Raw genomic sequence first — 19076 nt, forward strand, 5'->3', positions numbered from 1 at the left:
ACTATGTGAAAATACTGGTGGTTTCCAACATATGGGAATAAGAGAAAGGGGTAGAAGCGTGGAGTCTAATGCGCAGGGTCCTCCCTGGAACAGTCTGGATGACCTTAGTCTACCATATGCTCAGATCAGGTCATATGCAGGGCAGTGGGGCAAAGGACTAAAAAGGCAGGCTGGCATCTCACATGTGAACGGTAAGGTATTTGAACTTCATCCTTCAAGTAATGGGAAGGGAGAAACTGAGGGAAGGATCAGAAGCTTAGCAAAGTTGAATCTGTAGTGGGTATAGGAAGAACTGGGGGTTGAGGGAGAGGGTAGGAAGACCTCAGCTCTGTCCTGTTGGCTAGTACAAAGACACCGGTGGGCGCTGGGCTACAGACATTGAAACCTATTGGAAAAAGGATGACCACTGCCTCACAGACCCACCTCCTATCCTCTCGGTGCTCAAAGTACCCCCGTCCCCGGTTTTCTTCATAAGGCCTCTTGCGACTCTGGAATTGCTGTCTGTCTGGTTTGTGTTGAGATGCTTCGGGTGGGAGGAAGCTGGTGGGTGCTTCTTGCTTCATCTCTGTCTTCACTTCTACAGAGAGGACAAATCCAGATGGTTAAGACACTCAGAAATTCTTCAGTTATCACTTTTCTGGTCCCCTCTACTTCAGGAGGAGCTACCATCATGGGCACCAAAGAGGGAGCCCTAAAAGACTTCTACCATTTCACAATTCTGCATTCTGTAATTTCTTCTCCCAAAGAATCTCTTCACTTCAATTCTTACAGAGCTTCTTTGGTCTAGCAATGGAGGGGAAAGTCAGTTCAGCAGTGTTGTGGTCCCCCACCTAACTCCATGGGCTTTAATCACTATTACAAAGCCCAGAAGCGCTCCAGAAGGAAGGGTCTGCGTGTAAGCCAGCCCACAGGTGGGATGGCCTCATTAAATCACACCACAAATAGGAAGTCAGGATGGGATAACACGCTGTGGGCCACAGCAATGTCCCAAGCTCAGGCAGATTCCAAGAATCTGTGCCTACTGAGAGCAAACTGTGGATTTAGACTCACCTCATCTATGGATGCTGTGGATCACTCATATCACATCTACACACTTAGCATTCAACTCAACACCACCTTGGAGCACTCCCTGGCTCTGGCACACAGACAAAATCCCTCAGAGAAGGCTCCTCGTTCACTAGGGCAGAGATGGTGCTCACCCACACGGAGAGCTTCCTTGGTTCCCATCAGAGCACTGGGCTCATGGGAGGCCCGGATAAATGTCTGCACAAAAAACAGTCTCCTTGGGCCAAATGATCCCACAAGTCTCACAGAGTCTGACACAAATCTACAGTTTAGAATGTGGTGTAACCTACATTCATTAAAATCCTGAGCCACTCACAAGAAATGTCTGGGGATTTTACTTTGTGGGCGAACCAGAATGGAATCAGACAGAACCAACTAGACTGATTACGAAAAGGCACTGGGACCACAGCACAGTGAAAGGAGCACAAGACTGGGAGTCAGTCCTGGCGCTGTCGTTACTCAACAGTAGGACCCCACTTCCCAAATACTACGTAAGGAGTGCTGCTTATCAACCAACAGCAGTGGCCCAGAAGCCAATTCAATTTCCGGCATTCAACCCTAGCCCTCCATCTCCCCCATCTGTAAAATGGGGAGAGATCTACATTATAATTGTGCTTTCCAAGCCTGTACTGTAGAAAACTTTGTTCTACAAAGACACATTTACATATTTGGGAAATGCTGGGTTTAAACAATGTGACACAGAGTTTTTCCCAATCCAGGACTTCTCAGCATCTTTAATGAGTACACTGACTCTCCCAGAGGTGGCAAGGTATATGGCACATTTTTCAGATACATTTGGCCAAGGAACTCTTCTCTGAGAAGTCCTTACCAATATCTCCTGGAACAATACTCTTCAGAACATGGCAAATACTAGACTAGATTTAGAAGGTCCTTTTTAGCTTCAACATTCTAAGATTCTAAGTAAGACTCAGATATTGGCCTCCAGGTCTAAACTCTCCAAGATGTTAGTACTAACATCTGATGACAGATACCTCGAAGACTCCCCTATCCTAATACTTGGGAGTGAGACTAAGTTCTTCCCTTCAAAAAGATCTTGCCAGAGTGACCAAGCCCAAACATATTGCCTAAAAGGAAGATACAATGTTTCTGGGAAGACAGGCAGTAGGCAGAAGGTAAAGGCCACCCACACATAGATTATATTTCCTTCAAAAGAAATGTATCACATGTGCTTTCCTACCTGGGCGATAGGTCTGCTGCTGCTGGTCCATTTCCAGTGGTCTCCTCTCGTAGCCTGACTCGTTCTCTTGCTTGATGACCTGTGTCTCATAGAATTGGTTCTGCATGGTAATATTGTCCATGACATCTTAAAACAAAAAATGGCCAGTTAGAAGGGTGTTTCTTGGGACTAGAGGTAGCTTTTTAATACAAAACGATGCCATCCCCACTGTGAACAATCAGTCTTCCACAGGCTAAAAGATGTGAAAACACCTTCAGATGAAAACCCACCTGGGCAGTGAGGGGCCCCAGCTACCTGAGGACAGGCCTTCTTGCCCCTTAAAAGTTAGAGATCTATCTGTGATTAGGTTCTACAGAATCCCAACCCATAAAACCAAATGAGGCAGGACTGCTCTGGTTGGAGCAAGGAGATGGGAAAGTCAGAGAAGGGGTCCAGCTTGACCTCCCCTCTAAGTCCCCACTGGGGTGGGGGGCAACTCCATGAACACAGTTTAAAAATTACCAGCCCAGCTGTTCTCTGACATGGTATAAAGCTTAGGGAGTTGCATTTAGAGTACAACCTTAAAAATTGTTCAGGGCACAAACCAGTCCTCTGTCCAACCCAATTCACTATTCCCACCTGCATAACCAACTCTCTTTATGAATCTCTTCTACCCCGCAATAGCTGTAAAGATAAGAGGTAACCATCTCATTTGAAGGGGAAATGGGGGAGGAAGGAAAGGAACTATTAAGAAAACAGGAGTCATGAAAATAGTGGCCTTCAGACTCATTAGGGATAAGCCCTAAAATATTTGGAGTTAGGCAGGAAGTGTTTCAGGAAGGTGTTTTTGTGGGTCCAGGAGGAACTCAAATGAAGGGTGGCAAGAAGAACAACATCAGGGAATTTCCTGTGGTTAGGATTTAGTGTTTTCACTGCTGGGGCCAGGGTTTAATCCCTGGTTGGGGAACTAAGATTCCTCAAGCTGTGTGGCGCAGCCAAAAAAGAAAAAAAGAAATAACAATATCAACTATTCATGGAGTAGAGTACATACTACACACCACATGCTAGGATACAACTAAGAACAAGTTTCAGCTTAGTGAGACAGACACACATTAAACAAATCTGAAAGCACAAAAATTGTATTGTGTTAAGGGCCATGAAGAAGTACCAGGGGCTGAGATCAGGGACCCAGAAACAGATAAGCCTAGGCTCAAAGGATACATAACTGTTGATAACCCAGTGATGAGAATGGAGAAAACATTCCTGGGGTTGGGGTGGCACATGTGAAAGCTCACAGATGGGACTAAAACCTGAAACTCCTTCAAGGAGAACCCTTAACCAAACCCAGAGAGAACTTTGGAAACCTAGGTTGAGTAGTAAGCAGGTTCTCCGCCCCAGGGGCAGCCTCTGCAAGGTGCCTCCAGGGCCCTACTAGTGGCTGTGCCAGGACCAGTGAGGCGGAACCATGGGGAAGGAGAGACTATTCTGCTGCTTGCTAACTGATTGGATCCTTTCTCAGAGGACAAATGTATCTGGGCACAAACCAGGTGCGGCCCAAAGGGAGGAAAGTCACACAGATCACGTGGTTCGCTACAGGTCTGTTTACCAGGGCTGAAGGAAGGGTTGGAGAGGGGCATAAAAGGGGCTCAAAGGATTTTGCTGTAATGGGTAGGAGAGAAAGGAAGACACAGAATAACTCCTTAATTAGAACACAGGGGGCCCTTTCATACCACTGCGTTTCTTCCAGGCCCTAAGCACAGTCTTGTTCTCGCCACAAAAGCCTCACATCTTTCTTTCCGAGAATCTCTCCTGCGCTCACAGAGGAAGCCTCGCCCAGAGAAGCTTATGATTTTGGGGCTCTTCTCTGTTCCCTAAAACATTTACCTCCTAATAATAGGCAGGCCCAGTGCTAAGCCCCTTACACATGTAATCTCATTCATCCCTAAGCAGGAAGGGGGGCACGATTATTACACCCCAATCTTACACACAAGGAAGCCAGAGCTCAGAGGTGAAGTGACTTGCCCAAGACAAAAATCTCAGTCTAGAGTCTGCCATAAAGCATATCAATTTTCTTTGGAGACATTTCTAGCCACCGGCATTCCTGCCAGGGTCTTGCCTGCCCTAGGCAGATACACTGGGCCACTCCTCCTTCCTTGACAGGTCTCTGCAATGGCAAGTACTCCTCCCAGCATCTGAGTCCTAGACAACCGCCCTCCACCCCAAATCTACCCTCAGACTGCCCTGCTCCAGAAGAACACGTAAATACCCTGTGCCAACCCCAAATCTACTCTATTCCCTGATCCTCTTGCTCCCCTCATTTCTTTAGTCCCACAGCACAGGGTACTCTCTTTTTCAGGTAAATAATACAGACTCTGGATGCCAGAGTCCTTTCTACTTACTCTTCAACTTTTCCAATCACCATGTTCTCTCCTTCTAGAAAGCCACCCGTTTTTAACTTGATTTACTTCCTCCCATACCAGGGTCTCTTCCCTTCAGAAAGTCACAGATCTACTCCATCCCCTCTCCTTCAGAGTGTCTGATGCAGAGATTCTCAACTACCCCTTGAGGCCCCTCCAATCCCTAGGCACACATACAAAAAAAACCCTGCTTCTGGGGATCAAGGAGCCCTCTCATGGAGATGCTCAGCCCCAGAAACACTTCCCCTCTTCACCCTGAGGCCCCCTGCCAAGTTAACAAGTTTTCTTTCACCTTCCACATCATATACACTCTTCCCTTCCCTATATTTGACACACCAGCTACACACTCTTTTCTTGTGCAAGGATCCTCTACCCCCCAGAAAATCCCTCAACTTCAAACTCCACCAACTTATCTACCCCACCCACTCCCAGCTACTCTTGTTCTCCGAACACCCCATACTGTTAATCTAAGACCATTCAGCAGGAGCCACTACATTATCTGTCCCCAATGCCTTCCTAGCTCCAGACCTCCAGGTACTTCACCCAGTGAAGTCTCCTTCTCTCCAGCACCAGCTTCTGGACATTGATGTTCCATATACCTTCTCTACACGTCAGCCAAAAGGGCCCCAGATGGCCAGCATCAAATGCCCAGGTTGCCCATGCCTCAAGGCTGGCATTTCAGCTCTGGATCTGAGACCCCCCCCCCACCAAGGCAGTCTTCAGACAGATAGGGGTCCCCCATGGTACAATCACATGGTAGACTTTCGCATCCCCTAAAAGCTCCTCAGTCAACCACTAGAACGCAGTCCGTCGGACCCTCCCTGGCCAGACACCGGAACTCCATCTTACCAACCCATCCCAATAACAAACACGAGAATTCCCCGGTACCCCATCCAGCAGCAAACTCTAGGATCCTCCATCCTCAAAACGCTTCCAGCCCTGAAAACACGGCTCCCAAGCCTACCCAGCTCCAAATCTTAAGATCACCATCTTTAAGATCTCAGTCTCCTAAAAGAAAACCCCTTGTTCTTCCGACTGTCTTCGGTTCCAAAAAGCACGGCTTCCGGTTTTTGAGCCGTAGGCTCGGGAATCCTCTACACCCCCACCCCGGACCTTCCTCATCTCCGAAACCGAGAGCCCCCACTCCAGTATCTTCCCTGCGCCGAATGCCAGGATCCACCCTCCGGTCGTCCCGCGGGCCTTGTCCCCCAATCCTTTTCAGCGGCGGGGAGCGGTATCCCCCGATCCTCAGACCGTCTCCCCGACCTCAGGCGCCGGACTCCCGCGTCCCACAGCCCTTCCTCGGCCCGGAGTCCGGGCTCCCCGGCCCCCGCCCCGCGCACTCTCACAATGTCCGTCCGGCCCCGAGTAGCCGCCGGGCTCCGGGTGCGGCTGCAGCCCGGGCGGCGGTGGCTGCGCGGTCCCCTCCAGCTCGGAGCCCCCCTCGGTCTCGACCTCCTCGTTGTTGTGCCCGGGTCGCCCCGGTTCGTCGTCGGCCTCGAGCTCCCGCTCGTCGTCGGGCTCCTCGGCCTCCAGCGCCGCCTGCAGCCGCTCAGCAAGCTCGGCCTTGAGGCCGCGAGTGTCCAGGCCGCGGCGCTGCAGCTCCTCGCGAAGTTCGTTCACCTTCAGACGGCGCACATCCATGGCCCGGGCCCCCGGGGTGGCCCCCGAGCCCGGCCCGGCCTCCCAGGGCTCTGTCCCCCTTAAACCTTTCCTGTCAGCAGGCGAAGGGGGAAAGGGGGGGCCCCCCCACTCCAATGGCGGCGGCGGCTCAAAATGGCCGCCGCCGCCGCCTCCCCCCTCCTCCGTGGCCCGGTGCGATGCAACACGGTTGCCAATTGGCCACCTCATAGGGGCAACGGGCGCGGGCCCAAGGGCTCAACCAATCAGAGCGCGTCTTTCAAAAGAACAGCAATGAAAGGGCTTAGGAGCTGCCGGGGAGGAAGCGTTGGCCTACGTCGATGCCGGGGCCGAAACGGGAGGGCGGGAAAAGGAGGGAGGAGGAGCGCGCGGTGATTGGGTAGTGCCCGCGCGCCCGCTCCCGTAGGGTCAAATGAGGGAAAGAGAGTAAAGATTTGGACCAATCAGTGATGGAGTCTCAGAATAAGCGCCGAACGGCCTTCCCTGCGCGGTCTTTTCATCAAACTAGTGTCTCTGTAACACATATCTTGATTGGTCTAAATCTCCCGCCCCTAGAGGAGTCCAAGCGGGTAAAACCACCAGAACCAATCAAATGGAGAGTCGGCAGACCCTCCCCCCCCCTTCACGATTGCCTTTAAGAAACCGGAAAGAGATGAATTCACTAAGGAACTGCCCGTTGCCGTTAGGGCGGTTTCAAAACAATCTGTCCACCAATCTCAGTTCCTGACTTATCTCACTAAAGCTAGTATAGTTGCATCGTTTTAGGAAAACCTAAACAGATTGGCCATTCTGGTTACGGACGGCCTTACAAATTTCGCTGTAGAGGAAGTATATGAAATCGAGATTAAGTAGATAAATTATTCTTAATCTGGAAGAAACTCAGTTGCCTGTAAGAAAAGCAACCCTTTGACTTCAGAGTCCTGAAGGTTTGAAAATAAAGGCTAGACTAACAGCGGGAGAAAAGTTATAACGGGGAATCGCACCCTTTCCCCTTTGATAGTACATTTCATCGAGCGCCTCCTTCCACGATAGCTGAGCTGCGGTCTTTATGGTTGGTATCTTACGTGAATGGGCGCTCTGCACAAGATCATAGAGCCTTTCCCTCCGGAAAGACCTCAAGTTCAGGGGTCTCTACCCCAAATCCTCTATAAATTACTGTTCAGTAGATCCGCCTGTTTGGCGTCAATATGATAAACTCAAACACACAGGTCCGTAGTTAAGGCTCTGTTAAACGCCACAGTTTCACAAGATCTAACCCTGTCGCCTCTAAAAGACACAAAACTTCTGGAAGGTACACTATCGAGATACGCAATGCAAATGCCCGCTGCCCACGGAGCCATACCTAAAGCCCACAAAAACCATTCACAACCTCTACTTAGACAAAGGCCGCAGACACAACATGGATAAACAAATGGCGTGTGTAGGATCAGATGCATCCATTCAGGGGATAGTACACCAAACTGCGATGTAGATGTGCCCATTAAGGCTGGCACAAGCAGGCAGCATCAAACGATATAGACATAGGACAGTTACACTACAAGCTTACACCACGGCAACCTAGACACACAGCACCCACTCAGAAGCGGGACAGACACTCACGTGGGCCCGTAGGTTCCAGTCCAGACACCCCGCCCCTCGCCCACGTCCGACTTCCTCTCTCCTCCCAGCTTCCCACAATGATTTGTTCTAAAAAAGTTTGTGGCCCGGATTGAACTGTTTTTCATTCTCAGGAACCACCACTGGGGGGCGTCCGGGCGCTGCCAAGGGTTCCTCCTGCAGCTACTGGACACACCCAGGAACTTATGCCTGCGATTCGTGCAAAACACAGTGGGCTTATCTTGGCAGGAGTCCCTTTTGGGCCCGTGGTTATCGGAGGTACTCTGTGCCTGTGTTTCTATGTGAATCTGAACGTTTGGGTCTGTGAGTCCCCTTTAAGTACTCGGTGTGTGTGTGTGTGTGTGCTCAGTCATGTCCGACTCTTTGCCACCCCGTGGACTGTAGCCTCCCACGCTTTCTCTGTCCATAGAATTCTTCAGGCAAGAATACTGGACTGGGTTGCACTTCCTTCTCCAGGAGATCTTTCCGACCCAGGGATCGAACTCGCATCTCTTGCTCCTCCTGCAGTGGCAGGCGGTTCTTTACCACTGTGCCACCTGGGAAGCCCCTAGGTACTCTATATGTCTGAGTATTTGTGTCTGTATCTGTGTTACTCTAGATACTCAAGTTTCTTCTTATTCTTGGTTGACCGCCTGCCGGTGCATGTTTGCAAACATGTTCGTGTAATTTTGTGTTTCTCTGTCTGAATTTGTGTCTCTGTATTTGTGACCAAGAGTACTTGAGTTTGTCCATTAATTAATGAGTCTGTTACTTTGGGAAATAGGGAGGATCTCTGTGTGACCCTGTGAGTATCTATGTGCTTATTTCTCACTAGGGGTTTCATCAAGTCTGGCAAGTCCGCTTTTCTTTGTTTGCTTGTCCTTTTGTCTTGTATCTGTTCACATCTACCCTCTTTAGTGAGGGGAGAACTCCAAGACCCCACCAAACCCTCCTTTTTACAGAAGCTGAGTTGCCTGGGAAAAGGGCCATATGACAGCTAAGTGGAGACAAGAAGAGACAGAAGCATGGTTACAGTTTTATGTGATCTGAGCCCCGCTGGAGGTGCCAGAGTTCACACTCTGTTCAGGGGGCATAAAGGACTGGCTCAGGGGGGCAATAGAGCCCCCAAAGGAGGGATATTGTCCTCTGGGGAAAGGAGGTGTCTTTAATGCATTGCACAGGTTTGAGGGGGCACACCCCAACATGAAAGGAAGAGGAAGCAGATGTGGCTAAGAAGGGGAGGGTCACACAGGATAAAACTATAAGGTTAGAACCTCAGAATTGTACTTTGGAATTCTAGACCTTTAGAATCTTATAACATGTGAATCTTAGAACTATAGTATCCAGAATCGTAAGACTTAGAACCATGAATTCCTAGACCCTTAACAAAAATCCTAGAAAGAGAAGATGCAGCATAAAACTTAAACGTGTCCAAAATTAAAAATGATTAGAACTTTGGCATCCAGTTTGTCACCACTGACTGTGGAGTATCTATACCCTAGATGCTGAGGATCCAGAATCTTGGACCAATAGGATCTAGAGTGCCTTGAAACACAGAACAGGACAACATTAGAATCTTAGAGTTTAATAATCTACAATCTTGAAGCATATGATCTGGAATCTTAGACACAGAGAATCTAGGTTCTTAGACTAAGCCTTAGAACATCACATCTTAGGACATTAGACCTTAGAACCTCCATCTTTAGACTATTAGAACTTTTGAATTGCAGATGCTAGCATTTTAGATCTTTAGGATCCACAGTCTCATAACAAGGGTTTCGAGGATCATAAAGCCTTAGACTCTGTCACTGACCATCACTAGAATCTTAGAACTTGAGAAGATCAAATCTTGAAGCCTTATGATCTGGAGTCTTAAAACCAGAAAAGTTATACTCTAAGAGGCTCAGAACTTCAAATTTTAGAACATAAGACCTTAGAACCTCCATGTCTAGAACTGTAGGATTTTTTAGAATTGTAGGATCTAGTATCTTACACCCTCAGGACTCAGAACCCTAGAAAAATAAAATCTAAAATCCCAGAGCCTTAGATTCTAGAAATAGAATCTTAGAGCTTTATAACCTAAAATTTCATGGGCTTTATGAAGAATCTTAGAACCAGAAAAATCTAGAGCCACAGCATCTCAGAGCCTTAGAATGTAGGCCTTAGAACTTCCATGTCTAGAACCTTAGCACTTTAGAATTAGAGACTGGAATTCCAGGTCTTTAGAACCAAAGACTCAGCTCTGAAACTTAGAACCTCTGAATCTAGACTCTTTAAACCTTGAATCTAGAATCTTGGAATGTTAGACCTGGGAGGACCCTCAGGGATTTCAGTCCAGTCCCTTTCTTTTACACATGGGGACACTAAGGTGTAGAAAAGGGAGAGGATCTGTCTGGGATGGGAGTGGAACAGATAGGAAGAGAGGGCTATGGTTGGGGGTAAGGTCTGGAGTGGGAAAGTAGGGGGGTGGGTCCCCCAGTGGCAGTGCCTAGCTTGGGTCCTGAGAGGAAGTCCCAGGTGGAGGGTGGTCTCAGGCGCCATCCTCCTGCCCCGGGGGTGCTGGGGAGCTCCTTTCAGCAGGCAGGGTAGGGCCGGGGGCTGTAGAAGGGCAGAGGACATAGCGGCCGGCAGGATGGACTTCGGCGGCGGTGAGGCAGCTGCAGGAATCCTTAGGGTCAGGCTGAGTTGGGGGGTCCGCTCCTCCAGCAGCTCCAAGTGGTTCAGAATGACCCCCACCCTCATCCATGTTGACGTAGAGGATTTCGTCCGGCTCCTGGGCAGGGGGCAGGGCCTTCAGCGTATTCTCCAGGTCTTCCCGCAGCTCTGCAAAACTCGGCCGGTCCCGGGGGTTTAGCTCCCAGCACCGGGACATCAGGGCGTACCTAGGGCAGCAGAATGGGGAATGGGACACTGAGCAGGGGCTCAGAAAGGGAGCATCCTAGGAGCTTGGGGGCATTTTAGGACACCCCAGACTGAGGGCATTTCATGGGAATGGAGGGAACTGTAGTGGTTTTGAGGGGGGCACCTATGGGGATTTGGGAATTCACAAGAGTTTCTAAGGGGAGTCCTGGAACAGACACTCAGGAGCTGGAAGATGTCTTGGGAAATCTTTCTAGGTGTGGGGTGATGTTCTAGTGCGGTTTTGCTAGACCAAAGCTTCCTTCCCAATATGGCTTCTCAGGACAGACTCTAGCATCAAAGCTTTGCAAGCTGTGTTGGTTTAAAATACGAACTCAGGACTTCCCTGGTGACCCAGTGGTTAAGAATCAGCCTGCCAATGGAGGAGACACTAGTTCTATCTCTAGCCCAGGAAGATTCCACATACTGTGGGCAACTAAGCCCACATGCCACAACCACGGAAGCCCAATGACCTAGAGCCCGTGCTATGCAGCTGCAAGTAGAGAACAGCCCCTGCTCTCTGCAACTAGAGAAAGCCCTTGCACAGCAGTGGAGACCCAGTGCAGCCAAATATATAAATAATAAATATATATGTGTGTACTCAAATTCTTTGACTGTCCTCCCTTCAAAAGATAGAGCACGGCATTCTGACTTGGTACCAATGATAGTGTACGTGACACTTCTTTTTTTTTTTTTTTTGGCCATACCACGTGGCATAGGAAACTTCCCTGACAAGGAATTGAACACATGCCTCCTGGAAGGGCAGAGTCTTAGCCCGTGGACTGTTAGGGAAGTTCCATGGTGTGTGTGACTTCTGAGACTAGGTTGAAAAGGTATTGTGGATTCCATCTTGTTCTTTTTCTTGGGATGCTCATCTGGGGGAAGCCAGCCATGAGGAAGCCAGCATGTCATGAGGAAACTCAAGCAGCACTGTGGAGGGTTCCACGTGGCAAGGAACTGAGGCCTCCTGCCATAGCTGTGTGAGTCAGCCAGCTTCCAGTCCCAACCTTCAGATGACGGTAGCCCCCCTGATACCTTGACTGTAACCTCACTGAAACCCTGATTCAGAATCAGCCTGCCAAGCTGTTCCCAGACCCCTGACATTCAGAAACCATGTGAAGTAATAAAAGCTTGTTGTTTTAAGCTACTGGATTTTGGGGATATAGATAACTAAAACACCAGCTATGCAGCCTTTGGCAAATGATCTTCCCTTGATGTGGCTCTCTGTTGCATCATTTACACAGGGGAATACTAATGGTGCCTTGAGTGCCTATGTGCTCAGTTGCTCAGCCATGTCTGACCCTTCAACGTGATGCACTGTGGCTGGCCAGGCTCCTCTGTCCATGGAATTTTCCAGGCAAGAATACTGGAGTGGGTTGCTATTTCCTTCTCCAAGGGATCTTCCCAACCCAAGGATGGAACCCATGTCTCCTTGCATTGGCAGGTGTATTCTTTACTGCTGTGCTAACTGGGAAGCCCTACTAATGGTGGCAACCCACCTCAAATGGCTGTAGTAAGGACCAAATGACTTAGTATCATGCAAAGCACCTGAAACCATGCCTTCTACTAAATTCTATGGAAATTTTCACTCTTCTTACTCCTCTCAGCTCTTGGAACACTCAAGGAGGACCTGGGGAGTCTGAAGCCCCAGGCTGTCCCCTCCTGACCCAAGCAACATCTTCTCTTTATCCCCCAAGTTCTCTTCTCTGTGTATTTCATGGGATGGCAAAATGCGAAAGCACCACCCTAAAGGATTCTGAGAACATCTCGGGGGAGCCCTGAGAGTTTGGAGAAGTTCACTATAAGGGTTTGGCAGAGGGTTCTGGGTGTTGAAGAGCACGTGAGGGAAGCATGGGTGCTCAGGAGTCTGGGAGGAATTAGAATTCTTGGGGAATGGGCACTACAGCCCACAGATACCTGGTGGGAGGCTGATCCAGCCTGCATTTGGCACAGAGCAAAGGAAGAAAGAGCACCTTTTGTTAATTCATACCTCTCGAGCTTCTCATGTGGCATGAGTGGTCAAGAACCCACCTGCCAATGCAGGCTATAGTAAGAGATGTGGGTTTGATCCCTGGGTGGTTTGGAAAGATCCCCTGGAGGAGGACATGGCAACCCAGTCATGCCTGGAGAATCCCATGGACAGAGGAGCCTGGCGGGCTACAGTCCATGGGGTCGCCAAGAATTGGACACGACTGAAGCAACTTAGCACACCTCTCGAGCTAATAGTGGTTCTGAGGAGCATGGGTGAGGGACAGATAGGTTCCTCAACAGTCTGAGGGATTCTGTGCAGGTTTTTCTTTTTTTGGGGCCGTGCCAGGTGGCACATGGGATCCTAGTTCCCAGACCATGGATCGAACCTGTGCGCCCTGCAGTGGAAGCTTGAACTCCCAACCCCTGGACCACCAGGGAAGTCCTTGTGCAGGTTTTAGAAGGTCTTGGATATGTCAGGGCCATGTGGGGTGCTCAGAGTTTGGGGATAGAATCCCATGAGGTAAGGGAGGGGAGTCCTGAGGGTCCTCACAGTCCATCCAGACAGTCCACGGGCTGCTTCAGGCGGTTTCCCTGGCGCAGGTAGTCATAAATCTCACTGTTCTCCACTCCTGGATATGGGGTTTGGCCTCGAGTGGCAATCTCCCACATCGTCACCCCAAAGGACCACTGTCGGGGGATAGAAGGGAGAAAATTAGAGGATTTCTCCTGCACAAAGACGCCCTCACCCAATACAAAGATACACCCACACTTACATGTACACAGATGTCTTTGTGGGTGCATCAGAGCTAGTCAAAGAAACACTCTGGTACAGGTACACACTTATGGAGGCAATTTGTGTGCACACCTAGACCTGCTCACCCATGCACACACTTACACACTCCATGGACACGTGGTCTAGGGTCACCCTCCACACCCTAGCTATACACGTGTATACACTTACCACTGCCTCTCCCAACCTAAGCTGTCTGCACGGTCCATGTGCAACCTGTCACCATGCACACATAGCCCTGTGCACACACCCCCAGCATGTCCACACCACCGTTCACAGATGCCTACAACACACGGTCCATGTGGACAGGCCCCTGCGCAGGGAAGCCCTCGTGTCCCTGGGAGCCTGGGTCTGGTGTGAGATGATCAGGCCACGCCTCCCCCTACTGCTGCCCGGGCGCACGAACCACATCGCTCTTGCTGGTATATACGCGGTCCGCCAGGCTCTCGATGGCGATCCACTTGACCGGCATCTTGGCGATGCGTCCCTGACGGTAGTAGTCCCCGTTGTAGATCTTCTTGGAGAGCCCAAAGTCAGCCACACACACCGACATGTTCTCGTTCAGCCTGCCCAGATGGGGGGAGAGGAATAGGGTCATGGCACTGCCCCCTCCAGCAGGAAGCCTGCCCTCACTCTCAGACACATCTGTCTGCTGCCCTGGCTGTCCTGCTTGGGGGTGGGGATCCGTCAGCCCCCAAACCTGGGAGAGAACTATGTTACTTCTTATACCTTCTGTGAAAGGTAGGTCTGAAAAGGGCTGCTAGGGGGCCTTCCCAGCTCTGGCTTTTTGCCAGATTCTAAGGTCCTTCTCAGGCTCCTTGGGTTGGATTCTCTGATATTTTAAAAAAAAATTTTAATAGTTATTTGACTGCACTGGGCCTTAGTTGCTGCACTCATGATCTTCACTGTGGCATGTGGGATCTAGTTCCCTGACTAGGGATCAAACCCAGTGCCCCTGCGTTGGGAGAATGGAGTCTTAGCTACTTCACCACCAGGGGAGTCTGTTTTTAAAAATTTTTTTTTGAAGTATACTATATATATACAAAAACATGCACAAATCTTAAGTGGAGAGCTTCACTGGATTTTCACAAACACATCTATGTAACTAGAACCCAGATTAAGAAAGAGAACCTCATGGGGCAGCTGTGCAATGGAGTACCATACAGCAAAGGACAAGAACTACAGATACGTACAAGAACATGGACTGATCTCAAAAACTTCACGCTGAGCAAGAGATGCCAGACACAGAGGAGTCAAAATTGCAATTCCATTCACATGACATTTAAGAACAGGTGACAGAAGTACAGAATAGTTGTTACCTCTTGAGGGCAGTGGCTGGGAAGGGCAGGAGAGAGCCTGCGGAGGGCCAAGAAATGTTCTTTATCTTGATTTAGTGGTGGTTGTTTCCATGGGTCTGTGTGCATGCTCACTCAGTTGTGTTCAACTCTTTGCAACCCCATGGACTGTAGCCCACCAGGCTCCTCTGTCCATGGGATTTCCTGGGCAAGAATCCCGGGTTGCTATTTCCTCCTCCAGGGGATCTTCCCAACCTGGGGATCGAACCTCAGTCTCCTGCATTGGCAGGTAGATTCTTTCCCACTGGGTCACCTGGGAAGCCCTTCCATGTGTCCATAAATATGTAAACATTCATTGAACTGCATGCATAAAATGTGTATATTTTAGTGTATGTAGAAGAAACATCAATTTTTTTTGAAGAGAAAGAAAGATTATCAGACCTTCCTTCCTAGGGTATAATTACCCCTCATAGGGTGACTGAGATCTTCACTTCTAACAGCGTGGATTACTTATGTTTGTTTTTGCGCTTTATATAAATAAAATTTTAATATGGATTGGATAGGAGACTGTGTTATGGAATTATTGTTAATCTTCTTAGGTCTGAAAACAGAACTGTGATTGTAGGCTTAAGTCCTTATTCTAGGAGACACCTCTTGAAGATTTAGGGGTGGAATGTCACCATCTTGGCAACTTACTTTCAAATGGTTGAGGGGAGAGAGAGGCGGAGAAGAGAGGAGAAACGCGGCAAAATCTCAACAAGGAGGAGATATGGGTGTTCCCAGCACAATGTTTTCAACTTTTCTGTAGATTTGGAATTTTTTCAAAATAAAAATTGGGAGTGGGGTATTCCCTGGTCCAGTGGTTAAGACTCTGTACTTCTGCTTCAGGGGGCACTGGTGTGATCCCTGGTTGGGGAACCAATATTCTGCATGCTGTGTAGTGGGGCAGAAAAAAAAAGAAAATTATACAGTTTTGCTGAAAGAAGCTGGATAATAGCTAAATAAATTGGAAAGCTATGCCATAATCATGGATGAGAAGACCCCAAAATGTATAAAAGCCAATTCTCCTCAAACTGACATGTGCATTCCATGGAAGGTAATCAAAATCATTTGTGAACATTTGCATATCTTATTGAAGATTCTCTGATTCTCCAACTCCAACTTCTTTTTTAATTTTAAAAAGATACTTATTCTTCGGCAGTCCTGGGTCTCAGTTGTGGCATGTAGGATCTTTTAGTTGGGGCACGTGAACTCTTAGTGGGTCAAGCCCAGGCCCCCGGCATCGGGAGTGTGAAGTCCTAGCCACTGGGCCACCAGGAAAGTCCTCTCCAGCTCCAATTTCTGAGTCCAACATTGTAATGAGACTAATATTCTAAGCTTATGTCTCTCACACACACACAGCCCTTAGACCAGGTTCTGGGCTATTTTTTGCTTGTCCCCTGGAAAGGAAATCAACCCTGAATATTCACTGGGAGGACTGGTGCTAAAGTTGAAACTCCAATACTTTGGTCACCTGATGAGAAGAGCTGACTCATTGGAAGAGACTCTGATGCTGAGAAACATTGAGGGCAAGAGGGGAAGGAGGCGACAGAGGATGAGATGGTTGGATGGTATCACTGACCCAAAGGACACGAGTTCGAACAAACTCTGGGAGATAGTGAAGGACAGGGAAGCCTGGTGTGCTGCAGTCCACGGGGTTTCAAAGAGTGGGACGCGACCGAGCAGCAACAACTTAGCAGGGGGTGTGGTCTCTTTATCCAGTGTGGCCACTGCCCAAGTGGAGCCCCAGGCAAGACACTCAGCTTGGAGGGGGACATCGATGAAGCTTAAATGTCACCACGCTCTTGGGTTTCCTCTGCCCTTTTGCTCACATCCTGCTACCCACTGAGCCTGCCCCCTCTCCTTTTCTCTGCACATTCCAGCACTTGTGCGGGATCTCAGTTCAGGGTCCACATCCTCCAGAAAGCTGGCCTCAACCTCCAGGCTCATCTCCCTCTTCCACTCCTGAGCTCTGACTTGCCTGAAGGATGTGTGTGTGTGTGTGTGTGTGTGTGTGTGTGTGTGTGTGTGTGTAGCACCTTCTGGGGGTGGGTCCCTGAAGAAGGGAGATTGCCTGAAGGATGTGTGTGTGTGTGTGTGTGTGTGTGTGTGTGTAGCACCTTCTGGGGGTGGGTCCCTGAAGAAGGGAGATTGCCTGAAGGATGTGTGTGTGTGTGTGTGTGTGTGTGTGTGTGTGTGTAGCACCTTCTGGGGGTGGGTCCCTGAAGAAGGGAGATTCCTGGAAGACTGGACACTCACATGCAATTCCTAGCAGCCAGGTCCCGGTGTATGAATCTCTTGGTACTCAGATACTCCATGCCACTGGCAATATCTGCCATGAACTTCACCAGCATCTGGGTGGGCAAGAACTGGGGGGCAGGCAGGACACGATGGGGTAGAGGTCAGCGGGGTCCCAGAAATCCATCCCTCCTCCCTTCTAGCTCTGCCCTGTGATGCTTTCCCATGCCTCAGAGACTTAAACCCCACCCCTTTCCAAATCAGCCCTTGGTCATCCCCTCCTACCTTCCTCTCCTGTCTTGATCTCCCATTGTTCTTGCCCTTGACATACACTCCAGCAGGGAACCCCCTTTCTGGTCTTTCAACAAGCCATGCTTGTTCCCACCTCTGAGCCTTTGCACATTCTGTGCCTTCTGCCGGAACCACTTCCTCCCAGATCGCCCACTTCCCACCAGTTAGCTCCTCCTTTGATCTCCTCCGTAAGACCTTCCCTGTTCACTGAAACGAACTGCCTGGCCTCCTGTCACTCATCCTGCTCTAATTCCTTCCTGGCACTTAAAAATTATCGTGCTTATTCATTTGTTAACTTGTTTATTGCCTGGTCCCCCTACCTCTGGCAGACAGTTCCTCCAGGAAACAAAGCTCTTGGTCTCTATCACCTTCCTAGTGTCTGAGCAGCGCTAGGTACCTAATGCGTGCATGTGTACATAGTTGCTCAGTCATGTCTGACTCTTTGTGACTCCATAGACTGTAGCCCACCAGGCTCCTCTGCCCATAGATTTCACAGGCAAGAATCCTGGAGTGGGTTGCCGTTTTCTTCTCCAGGGGATCTTCCCAACTCAGGGATGGAACCCACGTCTCCTGCACTGGCAGGCAGATTCTTTACCACTGAACCACCTGGGAAGCCCTTCCATGGGTCTATACACAAGAAAACATTCACTGAACGGCACGCAAAAAATGTGCATATTTTAGTGTACGTAGAATAGACATCAATTTTTTCAAATAAGAAAGAAAGATTACCAGGTACCTAGTAGGTGCTCAGTTAACACTTGTGGTCCAGATAATAAAATGCCCTCACCACTGGCTGGTCCCCGAGTCGGGAATAGAGAAGGAAACTGTGTAGGTCTCCGTGTTTCATGAAAGGTAAGATGACCACGGGCGCCGGGAAGCCCTCTCGTTCAGAACCCTGGAAACAGACGCCTGAGTCCCACCCCCCCCAGGCAGCCTTGTCACTGGAGGTGGGCAGAAGGGGACGCCACCCCCATTCCCACCTCTGTTTCTCCTCCCTTCCTCTCAGATCTGGCCTCCAAACTGTTGGGGAGCGGGGGTGGTGGTGGCAGGGACCAAGCCGTCAGAGAAGCCATGTCCAGCACTGGTTCCCAGGGATGTTTCTCCAGCCCTCCTGGGGACCTCAGCTATTTCTGGGAAGGGTCAGAGGTCACATTCCGAGCTGAGGGAGAGAGGAAGGGGGAGCCTGCTCACTCTGGGAGGGGCGGGGGGGAGGAAGCCTGGAGGTTTGATCTTCCCAGTGCCTAAGGGAGGGTTCTTCCCTCTGGTGCGGCCTCCATGGGGCCTATCACCCCCCTAAATCTGCCCCTCCCTCACCGATGAGCCTCATGACGTTCGGGTGGTCGAATTCCTTCATGCAGACGGCTTCACTCAGAAAATCCTCCAGCTCCGACCTTGTGCAGATGGCAACTGGGAGGAGAGAGGAAGGTGGAGGAGGTGGAGGGAGGGGAGGGAGGACTCTTTCCCTCCTCCTCCTTATTACTATCATCATCTTCTCCTTCTTCATCAAGCATGACTAGTAAGTACCAGGGGCTGTACTCAGCGCTTGACATATATTAACCCATTTAACCCTCTGAGGAGCTTCTATTTCCCCATTTTAAAGATGGAGAAGGGGGCTACAGAAGGACGAGATGGTTGGATGGCATCACTGACTCAATGGA

General features: G+C 49.7%; 2 protein-coding genes across 10 annotated transcripts in view; both read right to left on the reverse strand.

The window, feature by feature from the left end:
* The window catches only part of HNRNPUL1 (heterogeneous nuclear ribonucleoprotein U like 1), a 33960-nt gene extending 26030 nt beyond the window's left edge, over positions 1-7930 (reverse strand). For 4 of the 7 annotated variants that reach the window (XM_081516233.1, XM_081516232.1, XM_081516231.1 and 1 more), the window contains exons 1-3: positions 6009-6410; positions 2264-2389; positions 424-577 (exon numbers count right to left, since the gene is read on the reverse strand). In XM_081516233.1, the coding sequence (XP_081372359.1) occupies positions 424-577; positions 2264-2389; positions 6009-6303 (575 nt within the window). In that variant the 5' untranslated portion in view covers positions 6304-6410. Of the gene's footprint in view, positions 1-423; positions 578-2263; positions 2390-6008; positions 6411-7899 lie in introns of those variants that run through there. The other 3 variants (XM_081516236.1, XM_081516234.1, XM_081516235.1) reach the window with 2 other exon arrangements.
* A 1535-nt stretch (positions 7931-9465) lies between these two features.
* AXL (AXL receptor tyrosine kinase) overlaps positions 9466-19076 on the reverse strand; it is a 34152-nt gene continuing 24541 nt past the window's right edge. For all 3 annotated transcript variants that reach the window (XM_081516239.1, XM_081516238.1, XM_081516240.1), the window contains 6 exons: positions 18733-18825; positions 18206-18327; positions 17149-17258; positions 13962-14121; positions 13316-13452; positions 9466-10778 (listed from right to left, as the gene is read on the reverse strand). In XM_081516239.1, coding sequence (XP_081372365.1) covers positions 10427-10778; positions 13316-13452; positions 13962-14121; positions 17149-17258; positions 18206-18327; positions 18733-18825 — 974 coding nt within the window. In that variant the 3' untranslated portion in view covers positions 9466-10426. The remainder of the gene's footprint in view (positions 10779-13315; positions 13453-13961; positions 14122-17148; positions 17259-18205; positions 18328-18732; positions 18826-19076) is intronic.

The sequence above is a fragment of the Giraffa tippelskirchi genome, chromosome 7 (genome assembly GCF_054371585.1).
Source record: "Giraffa tippelskirchi isolate mGirTip1 chromosome 7, T2T-mGirTip1v1.2.pri, whole genome shotgun sequence".
NCBI lineage: Eukaryota > Metazoa > Chordata > Mammalia > Artiodactyla > Giraffidae > Giraffa > Giraffa tippelskirchi.